This window comes from Hemiscyllium ocellatum, chromosome 12 (assembly GCF_020745735.1).
Source record: "Hemiscyllium ocellatum isolate sHemOce1 chromosome 12, sHemOce1.pat.X.cur, whole genome shotgun sequence".
NCBI lineage: Eukaryota > Metazoa > Chordata > Chondrichthyes > Orectolobiformes > Hemiscylliidae > Hemiscyllium > Hemiscyllium ocellatum.
The window spans coordinates 72,479,375-72,494,023 of record NC_083412.1 but is presented as its reverse complement, the minus strand read 5'-3'; the positions used below and the strand labels follow the sequence as shown (position 1 = coordinate 72,494,023).

Here is a 14,649-nt window from a genome sequence, read left to right as displayed (position 1 = left end):
TTTATGCTAAATTTCTTTTGATATTTCAGCTTATGTCTATGCTCTCACCTTCAGTTTATGCCCAACTTTAATAACATCACATGAGTAATAAGACCTGCTTGTTTCTTCCTGGTTTACAATCCATTAAAGTGCTACAATATAATTGGTTGATTAGCCCGGTGACATCATAGTAGGTGATCACCAGAATTCCCCAATAACTGACACTAGAATTAAATTAACATCGGGCAAAGTGAAAATGGTGCCACAGAACTTGGTGGACCTTCATGGGCAATTTTCTTAGAGGGCATTGTCAATGAAAGGTTCTGTTGCTGCTCCGTTGATGTAAAAATCCAGGTCAATATTAACAGATTAGAGATTTGAGAAAAAGATATTTGAATCTGTACAGTTTAGAACAAACTCAAGATCTACAGAATGCTGTACCACAACTATACTTAAACAATTAGATAAAATCTATGTAACGCCTCATTGATACTACAATTCAATCAATCAATCAGAACTCTCTTCTAAAACAGCACAGCAGACCATTTGGCCCTTCAATTTAATTAATCCCAGTTCCTCACAGCATCATACCATCACGACTGTTCATGTTCCTCTGGTAAATACCACTGTTACAGAAATGTTTCGATGATGAGTTCAGCATTTTTCTTTCAGGACTGAAGGATTACTGCAGTTTTTAAAAGCAAATAACCTAAGACCCATTCGAAGTATTGTTTGCACGGCTGTTGGTTCAAACTGTTGAAGTAGTTTGTAGTCAAGTTGGAGTCAATGACAGCATACAAAAAGAGATTCTGCTGGCAATAAGTAACGGATTGCCGTCATAACTGCTCACTAGTTCAGAGGCCAAAGGACTTCTAACTGCCAACAACTGACGTTAGATCCCAGACAGCTGAAAAGCGTGGGACTAAAAACAAGTTGGGGAGGAAGCTTTGGATACTCTCAAACTCAGAAGCTATCTTCTGCATTAAATAATACATCAAACTTGAAGAAAACTGTTTACTTTTCCTTTAGCAGTTGTTCTAAGTGACTTCTAATTAGCAAGTCAGAGAAACGCAAGTGCAAATTGTGCATCCTATAAACAAATTAATGCATCTGAAGGCAGGCCAAGAAGCAACATCCTAACCCATACAAGATTCCTCATTGTAAATCCTGTGAACAGGAACCCCTGAATTACTTTCCCAGTCTCTCCCTCTGACCATAACGCCTATGTATTTTTTCTCATCCATGCCTATGAGCACACACAGAGGGACAATTTATATGGGCATTAGAGTTTTGTTAGTTATATGCCAGTGCTTCACAATTATGTGTATGTAGTTAGAGTGTACTTATTTATTATAGGTAGTAACTCTTGTTAAGTATACAAATCTGGTCCATGTTTTGTCAACCTTGTCGAAAAGGACAGGTAAATTGGGGAATTCTGCATACTCATTAAAATATTTTCTCCTGTGTGATGAATAGAAATGATTTCCTGAGATTAGGGTGACTTTATTTTCAGCATGCTACCCAGCGAAATGTAACAATTGTATTTCAGCAATGCTATTAGAGGCTACTTTGATCTTGACAACAATCAATGCTCCTTTGCAACTGGCAAGCATAAGGAAGGCAAATACCATTTATGCCATTATTAGTTCAAGCATAACCACAGACAGCAAGCTAACCCACATATAATGCTCCAATGCTATGTCACACAAGTCATGGGAAGCAATTGCATGACTATTTCCTGAAGTACCATTCTTAGCTGTCACAAAACAAAGGAGACTTATCCCAGACCTTGTTCAGGTATCCTTATACAACCTGTCACAGTAATACAACAGTACATTTCGACAGTTCCATGACAGCATGCTGGCTTGTATCTTGGATGGCATTGAGTCTTCCGATCTATCCCTAGAAACTAATGGAATCAAATCAGCATTGCACACTAGCACCATTCATCTTCAGCAATTGTTTTCTTCTCTCCGTGTTCTTAAATGTCTTCAGGATACTTATCATGGCATCAAAATCAGAAATTGCATGGATTGGAAGGTGCTCAAATTGGAGACACCTCTAGACAAAGATCAAGGTCTCTGAGGGAATTCATGGTCATTTACTGTTTACTAATGACAATTGATAATGGGTCAGAGTGTAACCTGTAACATAGAATGGACTGTTCTTCAATTCACGTGATTATTTCAGTTTATTTAAGGCTGAAGTTATATACAAGTCTGCAGGAAAGCCCCATCTTGAACCCAAGAAAGTTTCAGCTCATGTTCAGGAGTGAATAAGTTCACTTATCTTCAAGGCACACCACCTCGATGTTGCCTCGATTGTGGGTGAGTCAAGAATTGTAAAACCAAGTGTAGTCTTTGATGCTGCCTGACCTGCTGTGCTTTAACCAGCAACACATTTTCAGTGCTAGTTTTCTTCAGATATTGACCATCAGTCTGAGATTGAGGCAGAGTTAGTCTGCCTTTCAAACAGAAAGGGAATAATTATTCTGCCCAGTCTGTTGTTGGTGGGAAAGATGTGGACATTGTATGAGTGTCATGCCAAGAAAGTTAACCACTTCCACTTAAGCTGCCTTTGGAAGCCCTTGAACATCAGATGGCAGAACGTTTTTTAAAAAAAAGACACTGAAGTGCTCACCCGAGTTGGCAATGTCAGGATTCAACAAGTCACAACTGAGTTGGACTGGTCATAAAGTAAATTTGTTTAAGGGGTGCAAAGGAAGCACTACAAGAACATTTTGAATCTTTCATTTATATCAACTTTGATGCTGATTTCAAATCTAGCAAGAAATTCATCCCAAGTGTTAAACCTCTTGGGGTCAAACGAAAATAGCTGCTGCCTCCTTCTAAAGCAAGCACATATCACAGGCAGAAAGGTGTGACGAAAGGAAATTTGAAGCTAGCGCCTTATTCAAAATTCAATCTGTGGCACCCTGTTCTATTTTCATCATTACCTTCAGGTTCCTTAGCAGGCACCTACATACCCACTGCAAACCTATCAAACTGCCAGATGATGAACATGATCTTCTTGAAGGAGAGAAAAAGACAAAGTCACCTGCCTATATCAGCATGTCAAATTAGTTGTCAGAGTTGGCACAGCAAGGTTTTAAATAACACCGTTCACCACTATCCCAATTACACTGTCTGAAATTCTTGCATTTGTTTTTCTTTTCACAATGGAAGACACCTTCCATGTTCACTGTTTTTAGAACAGAAGGCAGACAAATATTCCTATCTTGGTATATATTTTAAATAGACATTTTATTCTTTCAGTTGGCATTTGATGTTAATTCAAATTTTATTACTACAAATTTTCAAAAACAGGTCCAACTACTCAATCTCCATTATCACCTATCCAGCTTCTCTTTGTGGCTTACTATTAACAATCACTTTGCCTGCCTAACCTTATTCTGCCTAATCGGACTCTTGATTGTATGTTTAGTTGCTACACGTGATCAAAATTAAAAGGTGAATGTTTTTGTGCTTCAGAAATAGAAGTACCTTTCTAAAAGAAGCAGGTGTTCGGGCATAATAATATAGTGCCAATGAATAGAGATCCTCTATATCTTCAATCTCCAGATTGCATGGAACATGTTCAAGAGATCCTGAAATACAAACATTTGCACCAGGTTTAAACACACGCTGACAACAAAGAGTGCTTTGTAAAATAAGACAATTATATTTATCGCTTGAGTAATCTCCTTGCTTGGAATCAGAGATTAGACTAAGCAGTGTTAAAGGCCCAACATCCTTCGAAGGGGGAGGAACAAACAGGTAAACAAAGTTTTGCATCGATTTCAAATATAATTTACAACATTGTACACTGAAATACCCAGATGTTTATGGTTTGTACTTGGCAAATAATATTTATACATATGCATTATTTTTGCCACACATACATCTTGTTAGCTGCACTGTCACAAAAGAAATAATTAACAGGGAGGACACACAATTCAAAACAGATATTAAAATTATTTATTTTCTCAAAAGTATTTTTTTCAATAAAGGAAGGCTTTTTTTTCCTAAAAAGGAAGAACAAGCAAGGTTCGAAATAGCCAACTGGAAAATAGTGCAATAAACTATATACATTCAGGACAAAAAAAAAACAAATTGCTAGAGAAGCTAACAAGTCTGGCAGCATCTGTGGAGAGAAAACAGTTTTAATTTTCAGTTCAGTGATCTTCCTTCAGAAGTAGAAGCAACTAAGAAAATGCGAGACTTACAATTAAGAAGGGATTTGGGGGTAGGAAGGAAGGAGGTGGGGGGGGGGGGGGGGGGGGAGGGAGAAGGGGAAAGGGACATTTGTTTTCTGTATCTACCAATAAGGTTAGGCAGGCAAAGTGATTGTTAATAGTAAGCCACAAAGAGAAGCTGGATAAGTGATAATGGAGATTGAGTAGTTGGACCTGGGCTGCCTTTGCTGAAAGCAACCTACTTCATGACAAGACCAGGAGTCGTGGGGATTGGTAATGGATAAGGAAGTTGGTGTTCATGCTCTGAAATTGTTAACTCAATACTGAATCCTTAAGTTTGTAAGGTTTCCAAGTGGAACTTGAGACATTGTTCCTCCACCTTGCATTGAGCTGAGCTACAGCATTGCAGCTGGTCTGAGATAGAAATAACAGCATGAGGACACAATGCTGTGCTGAAGTACTATGCAACTGGTAGCTCAGGATCATTTATACAGACAGAACGCAAATGTACTACAAAGCAGTCTATCAGTCTGTGTTTTGTCTCCCCAATATAGAGGAGACTGCATTTCTCTCATGCTGGGCTCTGTATCCACCCATCTGCGCACTCCCTATTCCATGCTCCCATCAACATAAATACTGCCTTTTCCTAGTTGCTTTTAGTTCTGAAGGGTCACTGAACTCAGTTAACTCTGTTTCTCTTCATAGATACGGCCAATACTGCTGAGACTCTCCAGCAACACTTGTTTTTGATTGTTTCAGATCTCCAGCATCTGCAGTTTTGTTTGACCTAAATGCAGTTGTAAGTGCAGACAAAGGAAAATATTGATTTGTCTCTCTGCAATGGGTAAAGAAATTTCATTATTTATTCATGCAAACCAAATAGAAAGCTCTTACCACTTAATTTATATGCATTTCCCTAACCTTTCTGCAGTTGTGTGTATATTCTCCACTGAGAAACATTGCTATCACTCTTCTAACAGGATAATCGCTGCCTCACCACATGCTCAATGTTCCAATATGCACAAACATTTCCTGTTTCTTTTGCTGATCTCCTTATGTTAAGCTTCAGGGCTCAGTTATAATATTTACACACAATATGCCAATAATTTCAATTTACAATGTTACTTTAAAGAAAACAAGGAAAACTATTAATCAAGGTGAAAACAAAAACACAGGATCTCAGTCCATTAGATTTGCCTTTCCCTCAAAGGGCCTAGTTATTAGATTAAGGCAAAATGGATAGAACAAGCAAAATCATCTTGGATATCATGCCAATGATAATCTTGTCAACAAATGCTTGACAATTGAAACAGCAGTAATTCAAAAAACCCATCAAAACAAAAAGTATACAATAAACTATTGTACCAATGAAGCATAAACAATCTCCAGGCAATTTTTAAACACTTCTGCAACAAATCATTCATTCTACTATTCAAAGAAAGAGGAATCAAATCAACATGGAATTTTGGATCAGATGTTCTCCAAACAATTTACTCTGAAATACTTCAATGTGACAGCTACTGCAGTTAATTATGCCATTACGAGAAGCACAAACTAGAAAAAAAATTCAGAATATAAGCTAGCATAGTAAATCATGATTTATTCATAACAGTATGTTAGCTTGGGGACATTTGTGTTGTAGATTTTATTTTTCAAAGTAAACCATTAAATAAAATCAATTTCAGTACCATGGAGAAGCAAGACTGAGCATTTTGCATCTACTTCTTTGTCCAAATGAAGTGCCTTACGTTGCTTTCTTTACAGTATAAGGAATCATTGTAAACCAGAAATTAAACCAAATTATCATGCTTCAACCCTTGCTCTTCACCTTTTAGTTGCATTGGTGCTGTGCCTCCTCAAAAGTCAACATTTTGCTCCTAAGGTCACATTCTGAAAACTGAATGCAGTTTTTCATAAGGTTTAACCAAGGGTCTGTACAATTGTGGCATCACCTTATTTATATATTTCTTGACTTCTCTTGGGATAAAGTTAACATTCCTTTAGTTTGTCTGATTTTTTTTGCACATGTGCACTCGCTTTTGGAAACAAAGACTTAAATCCCTTTGTTCCTCCACAGGCCTTGATTTTTTTTTATCATTAAGAAAATAACAGGATTAGTTTTATTCAAATCAAAATTGGATGACACCACACTCAATTTTCCAACAACAATACCAAGGAACAGGATATCTAAAGTATCATGCCACTGATAACCTTGTCAACAATTTGCCTGTGAAACAGCTATGTGGCATTAGGGTAGATGATTCACCATGATCAAGAATGGTAGAGTAGACTCCAGACTTAACACTGCTTCTATGTCCACAACATGGCAGTAGAGTACAGACTGGTCAGCTCTGAGCAGGTAACATGACATATGGTATTCTGAATGAACTGCTGCAACGAAGGTGGAAATGGTGAAGATTGGCTACAAGACCAGTGCAAAACATGAGGCTCAAGGTAGTAGAGACATGGATTCTTATCAAGGTGACAACAGAGAAAAGGACTGGCAATGTTGTAAACAAAAAGAAAGTGCATGGAAATAGACTCAATTGAAGAAGCAGCAGCACGTCCTTGTGCTGACAGGATTAAGCCAAATGAAGCAGTCATTGGGGCTTATGGATGACAGGGAAGATACAGGCAGAAAGTGAAGATAGCACAAGAAAAGGCATCAGTTTTGTTTTTCTTTCTTTAAAATGGTCGAAGAACTTTTTTTATCCAAGAACAATTGCAATGCTGGTGTTTAATGGTTTACATTTAAATGTTATAGTCAAATAATACTTTAAGGTAATGCATTGAGTAATTTCTTAAAGATTATTTTCAAATTGTGATATTGCAGAGTAAGATCTGCTTTAAGAGGCAATTAAGTGTGTCATAAACCAGATTGCTGAGTGTATTTTTTCTTAAAGTCAATGGTTTCCTTCACAGCTCTAATACAGGCAAGTTAAAAAGCCCTTAAATCCATTCCAAAATAAAGATTATTAGATGCAGCTTGTTGATTGAAGGAGCCAAGAGATCACAATCGAGAACTGAATCTATACATGGAATGCAATACCATATTTTAAGGGCCTTGGTAATTGCAGAGGGTTGAGAAGTAGGCTACAACGTCGACGTGTGGATGTATGTGCTGGACAGCAGGAAGGCAAAGACTGTCCCCAATTGGATTTAAACAGCTCCAACCATTCAATGCCTACTTTGATGGAGACCAACCTTTCCAAATTCTCCAATCAGCAACTTTTCAGAGGAGCATTAAAAGAACTCAAGATTTAGCTATCCATTTCTTATCACCTTTTGCACAAAGGAAACAATTAGCTCACTAGCCACAGAAGTCAAGGAAATCAGCCCCACTATTTCCAACACCTTGAAGTTCAACAAGCATCAAGTCAAAGGTAATTTTGAATTGATAACTACCTTCAGAACAAATATTACTTGTAAATCATTGGTGCATCAAATTAATATTCAAGACATAGTTACATGTGCAAATTCTTTGATTGTTTTAAACTTGCCTGTTTTTTAAAACAATAATCCAAAGTGATATAAGGAGTCAATTAGGAAGTTTAGGCAGGAGAAAAAGTGGCACACAAGCTTTTCATTTTTGGAGCCAGTGCATAAATTCAGCATAGACTGACAAAAGTCTTCTGACTGTTGACTGTAAGAAATACACATGAAATGAGTCTGGGCAGCCTCAGGCCAAACAAGTACTATTTGAAAAAAAGACTAAGCAATTAGTTTGGCACAAATTTGCATCTTATTCCAGAAAAGTCACAGGATAAGTGACTAGTGTGGGAAATTGAAAACAAAAACTGTGTCACAATAGTGCAAAAGCCCCCTTTGGAAATTGGGGCAAAGCATATTGCTGTAATAAATTAGATAATATTTTAATCCTTAATCTGATTATACTGACCTAGGAGTGCTTGATGCGGACACTGAATATGTTGGTGGCAAGATTTCAATTTCCTACCATTAAAATCTCCTACCCTGAGTAGATGATAAATATTAAAAATGTTACTGAGAAAGTATAATCAAAATATTTTAAGCTAATGAAAATGGAGAATTCTTACAAAGATATTGAGCAGAAAGAGAAAATAATTTCTCATTTCTAAATTATTTGAATGACAAACATATTCTCTCTACAAACTTGCTTTTTTAGTTCCATAATATACAGCATTATGGTTTACATAAGCAGTTACCATATATTTATTTTCCTAAAGTGGAAGGGAATGTTATGCCATTGTGGTTTGACTAAGAAATAGCCTAAACTGAGCTTCGGCTACACCTAAAAGTTTTGCTGCAAACCTCATTTTGAAAGCTTGAACAATGTGGCTTAAGTAGTTAAACTTACAATGCTAGTAATAAAATTCCTTCTTTCCAATATTCTCCTTAAGTAATACACAATAACGAAGGTTAAACATGCATTTTGTTACAGTGTGCATTGATATCTATGTATTATCAAAATTGAAATAGAATTTAGAAATCTTCTTAATATTTAATGCAATTTTGCCTGGCTTGATAGAGGTGGAAGACAGGAAGGGGCAGGTTGTTGGCAATCTTGAGGGTAACAATGCCCAAAGGAGAAATCTTGCAGTCCTTTCAGTTCATGTAGTACATCATCAGAGTTTCAGAGATGATGTCTCTCCCGCGCATTGGTGATGTTGTTGCTTTGTAGTTTTAATTTTGTTATTTGATTAGCCATTGATGATCCCTCATGAAAAAAAATAACGAGCAGTACCTTAGCAGTTAAGGTCTCAGTTGCTTGGATATGGTACTACACAGTAACGTTGCTGGACATGTGGCCCAGAGGTATGGATGAACAATCCAGAGACAAAGTTCAAATAGTTCAAACATGGCAGTTTATTGAGTTGTCACAATTCACAACTGTTTTATGATGTTTCTTTTCTGAAAGAATCATAGAATTCCTGCAGTGTGGAAGCAGGTCATTTGGCCGATTGAGCCCATACTGACCCTCTGAAGAGCATCCCACCCAGACCCAACCCCCTACTCTATCCCTGTAGCCCTGCACTTCCCATGTGCTAATCCATCTAGCCTGCACATCCATGGACACTATGGGCAATTTGGCATGGCCAATTCATCTAACCTGCAGATCTTTGAACTGTGGGAGGAAACCTGAGCACTCGGAGGAAACCGATACAAAGATAAGGAGAATGTGCAAACTCCACAAGGTTGCTCGAGGCTGGAATCGAACCTGGGGTCACTGGCACTGTGAGGCAGCAGTGCGGACCACTGAACCACCATGCCACCCCTATGGCATGCTGTACCCAATTTGGCCTATAAGAAATTCTTTCGTTAATATTAAGGGATATTAACTCTGCAACATTTGGGCTACAAAATGATACAGTTGCATAAACTGACATCAATAGTGCAAGAAAATAGCACATTACTAGCTTTTTAAACGGTAAAAAAGGGTGAAAATTAAATACTGATAACACTGATCCATTGAATTGTTTTAAAGTTAATCTTCAATGGTTATATTAATGATTAATTCTGAAAACAGAATTAAGAATAGACAATTCTGTACATGCACACAAAAGTGGCAAAGGTTGAGTATGATGCTCTATTAAGCTGTATTTAAACAGGACCAGAAAAAACAGTATGTCACAAAATAGTAGAGCAGAAGAAAGGTCATTAGGTCCATAATAATAAAAGCAATGAAGAAGACGACACCAAATTCTCTTCAGGCTTCTCCACGAATTAAGTCCATTACACTACCTGGAAGTCAATTCCTTCTATGAATCACTAGATTTGCAAAGAATTTCTCAGTATTCATTCTAAATTTTCTTTTTAATAGTTTGAATGCATGGCCTCCATCTTGCTCTCACATACTAATGTACAGTATATTCCAAATTTACATTTCTATTGTGAAAGGATCAAAAACTAATTTGTAAAATCAGGAAATAAAACCAGGAAAATACATTAAGGGAGTTCTTTGGACACCTAAAAGCAGCACAAATGTACACAATATGTTTGATCAAGCCTGACTGTAACGTAAAGAGTTAACAAAAACCAAGCAAAGAAAATAAGCTTATACAGATTGTACCTTGGTATTTTCCTTATCCTTGGTTGTGCAAAATGGGAAAAGTGTGTTTAAAAACAAAAGGATGTGCAAGGATTTGCGTCATTCTTTAAAAGTTACCAGCACTTATTCTAAGTACTGTTTATCCTGCTTCTTGTTAACCATTGGGCAAGTTTAATTGCAGATTAACTGGCACCTGGAAGCATGCACAATGCTTAGAGTTGGAACAAACAGTTGTCATCTCTGGTTTGTTGCCCGTGCCACGTGCTAGCAAGGCAAAGAATAGGGAGAGAGGGGAATTGAACATGTGGCTACAGGGATCGTGCAGGAGGGAGGAGTTCAGATACTTGGATAATTGGGGTAGGTGGGTCCTCTACAAATGGGATGGTCTACAACCGAACCAGAGGGGGTACTACTGTTTTGGAGGGGGGGGGGGGGGGGGGTGTTGTTAAATTTACTAATGCTCTTCAGGAGGGTTGAAACGAATTCAACAGGGGGCTAAGAACCTGAATTGCAGCTCCAGTGTACAGGAGGTTTAGAGTAGTGAGGTCATAAATAAGGTTTCAAGGTTGCAGGCAGGAAGGTGCTTTGAAGTGTGTCTACTTGAATGCCAGGAGCATCTGGAATAGGGTGGGTGAACCTGCAGTATGGGTTAGCAGTACCTGGATTTCAATGTTGTGGCCATTTTGGTGACATGGATAGAGCAGGGATAGGAATGATTGTTACAGTTTCTGGGGTTTAGATGTTTCAGTAAGAACAGGAAAGGTGGTTAAAGAGGGGGAGGTGTGGCATTGTTAGTCAAGGACAGTATTATAGTGGCAGAAAGGATGTTTGATGAAAATTCATCTATTGAGGTATTATGGGTTGAGGTTAGAAAGGAAATTGCAGGAGATGGGCACAATCGAAATGTGGAGCTTGTTCAATGAATAGCTACTGCATGTCCTTGATAGGTATGCACCTGTTGGGGAGGGAGGAAGTGGTCAAATGAGGGAACCGTGGTTTACTAAAGAAATTGAATCTGTTGTCAAGAGGAAAAAGGCAACTAATGTAAAGATGAGAAGTGAGAGCTCAGTTAGGGCACTTGAGAGTTACAAGTTAGCCAGGAAAGACCTAAAAAGAGAGAGCTAAGAAGAGTCAGGAGAGAACATGAGAGGTCTTTGGCAGGGAGGATCAAGGAAAACCCTAAAGCTTTCTCTAGGGTATGTCAGGAATAAAAGAATGACTAGAGTAAGATTAGGGCCTGTCAAGGATAGTGGTGGGAAGTTGTGAGTGGAGTCAGAGGAGATAGAGATACTAAATGAATAGTTTTCATCAGTATTTACAAAGGAAAAAGACAATGCTGTCGAGGAGAATCCTGTGAGACAGGCTATGAGACTAGATAGAACTGAGGTTCATAAGGAGGAGGTGTTAGTAATTCTGGAAAGCGTGAAAATAGGTGAGTACCCTGAGCTGGATGAGGTTTATCCTAGGATTCTCTGGAAAATTAGGGAGGAGATTGCTGAGCCTTTGGTTTTGATCTTTATGCCGTCATTGTCTAAGGAATAGTACCAGAAGACTGGAGGATAGCAAATGTTGTCCCCCTTGTTCAAGAAGGGGAGTAGAGACGACCCTGGTAATTATAGACCAGTGAGCCTTACTTTGGCTGTGGATAAAGTGTTGGAAAAGGTTATAAGAGAGGATTTATAATAATCTAGAAAGGAATAAGCTGATTAGGGATAGTCAACATGGTATTGAAGGGCAGGTCATGCCTCATGAACCTTACTGAGTTATTTGAGAAGGTGACCAAACAGGTGGATGATGTAAAGCTGCTGATGTGGTATATATGGATTTCAGTCAAGCGTTTGATAAGGTTCCCCAGAGTAGGCAATTGAACAAAATACAGAGGCATTGGATTGAGGATGCTTTGGCAGTTTGGATCAGAAATTGGCTAGCTGAAAGGTGGCAGAGGGTGGTGGTTGATGGGAAATATTCATCCTGGAGTTCAGGTACTAACGGTGTACTGCAAGGATCTGTTTTGGGGCCTGGGATCTGTTTGTCATTTTTATGAGTGACCTGGATGAAGGCATAGAAAGATGGGTTAGTATATTTGTGGATGACACCATGGTTGGAGGAGTTGTGGACAGTGTCGAAGGATGTTGCGGGTTACGGGGGACATAGATAAGCTGCAGAGCTGGGCTGGGAGTGGAGTTTAATGCAGAAAAGTGTGAGGTGATTCACTTTAGAAGAAACAACAGGAATATAGAGTTACTGGGCTAATGGTAAGATCTCAGTGTATAGTTACATAGATCCCTGAAGGTTGCCACACAGGCTGATATGGCTGTTAAGGCGGCATACAGCGTGTTAGCTTTTATTGATCGAGGGATTCAGTTTCAGGCCACTTAGCTGAACAAAACTCTGGTGCTGTCACATTTGGAGTATTGCGTACAATTCTGTTTGCTGCATTATAAGGAGGATGTGGAAAGATTTACCAGGATGCTGCCTGGTATGGAGGGAAGGTCTTATGAGGAAAGGCTGCAGGACTGGAGGTAGTTTTCGTTAGAGCGAAGGAGGTTGAGCGGCAACTTAATATTGATATACAAGATGATCAGAGGATTAGATAAGGTGGACAGTGAGAGACTATTTCCTTGGATGGTGATGACTAGCATAAGGGGACATAGCTTTAAATGAGGTGTGATAGATATAGGACAGATGCCAGAGGTAGGTTCTTTACTCAATAGTAAGGGTGTGGAACACCCTGGCTGCAACAGTAGTAGACTCACCAAATTTAAGGGCATTTAAATGGTCATTGGATAAACATATGGATGATAATGGAATGGCGTACGTTAGATGGGCTTCAGATTGGTTTCACAGGTCGGTACAATATTGAGGGCCAAAGGGATTGTACTATGCTGTAGTGTTCTTTGTAAAGTGAACGTCAGCAGCATCAAATAGCAGTTGTTAATGACAAAGGCCTTCTGTCTACCAACAACTACAAATGGTTCTCAGCCAAACAGTTTATGAATGCGAACTATATAACCAAAGATCTTCAAAAAGGGAGATGGTTTCTGCAGTAAAACAAAAACATAAGCATGAAGAAAGCCAGTTTATTTTCCCTCATCACTTGATGTAAGCTGTGGCTTTTAAGTTAGAGACTTATTGTGAACCAGAAGCTCTGTGCATACTGAAAACAAGTGAAAGTTCCTGGAGAAAACAGATCAAAGATCAACAGGTCCTGGCAAGCCAAAAGGTCATCGCAGTGAACCCTGTGGACAAGGACCATTACCTGCTTTCTCAGTTTTTCCCTCCATCATATCACCAATGTTTTGGGTGTCAGTCTGTGTCTCTCTACATGTGTTTGTCGAGGAAGTTAGTCATAGCATTTCTACAACTCCACACTGAGCCTCCCACCCAGACTCATTCCCCTACCCTATTAGTCTAACATTTTCCTGACTAATGTACCTAACCTCGACATCCCTGAACACCATGGACAATTCAGCATGGCCAATTCACCAAACCTGCACATCTTTGGACTCAGAGGGAAACCGGAAGCATTTGGAGGAAACCCACACAGATACGGCAAAAGCTGATGTAAACTGTCAGTCAGTCACCCAAGGTTGGAATCGAGCCCAGGTTCCACTGTGAGGCAGCAGTGCTAACTACGGAGCCACCATGTCACTCTAAAGTTTAATAAGAGGTTAGAACTTTAAGTCATAGAGTTACATGTCAACAGCTTGTAGTTGATCAGCTGTAACTGGAACCAATTTATTACAAAACAAAGTCATTCTTGTTAAGTACCGCAACCTGGTTTCTGTTGTTTGTTTTAAAGACAGCTAAATTTGGGAATTCTGTGTACTTCGCTAAAGCTTTTGTGACAACTCTAGGAATAGCAGGGCTCAATTTTCAGTATGGTACCCTCGTGAGAGTGACAAGCTACATGCAATGATAAGCAAATCCTGTGCTCTTTAGAAATGAAGTCTATGCTTGCTGACATCATTGTATGCAATATTCACTGCTTTAAATCACACGTGCAGATTTCAGGGGGATGGGAGGTAAGAGATCAAGACTGAGGCAGGTAACAAGGAGAAAGTGTTATCAGGAGGAGAAGGGGAGAGGGAGGGAGGGGAGAAATTGGGAATCTGGGAAGGAGCAGAGGGAAAAGTGGGGGTTTGCAAAAGTATGGAGAGGACATCCTGGCTCCTGGGCTTTCCTCATCGTATCTCATCCCACCCTCCCAACTCCTGAGTACTCCTTGTTGCTCCCAGCCCACTTTGGGCCCTCTTCCCTTGGCTCAGAGGGTTTCAAAATTTTTAAATCACATTCTTCCCTGTGCATGTGCAGTAATATATTTGTACCTGATGTCACATGTAAAGTATGTGTGATAATATCAGTGTTTCGATACGTGCATTCCCAAATGAGCGCATGTACCTAGTTCCTCACAGTTGTTGTTGTCAACAAACACTATTTCAAACAG

At 39.0% G+C, this 14,649-nt stretch overlaps 1 protein-coding gene across 3 annotated transcripts in view; it reads right to left on the bottom strand.

Moving 5' to 3' along the window:
• tbc1d23 (TBC1 domain family, member 23) overlaps positions 1-14,649 on the bottom strand; it is a 78,744-nt gene that overhangs the window by 22,017 nt on the left and 42,078 nt on the right. For all 3 annotated transcript variants that reach the window (XM_060833697.1, XM_060833698.1, XM_060833699.1), the window contains one exon: positions 3,483-3,586. In XM_060833697.1, coding sequence (XP_060689680.1) covers positions 3,483-3,586 — 104 coding nt within the window. The remainder of the gene's footprint in view (positions 1-3,482; positions 3,587-14,649) is intronic.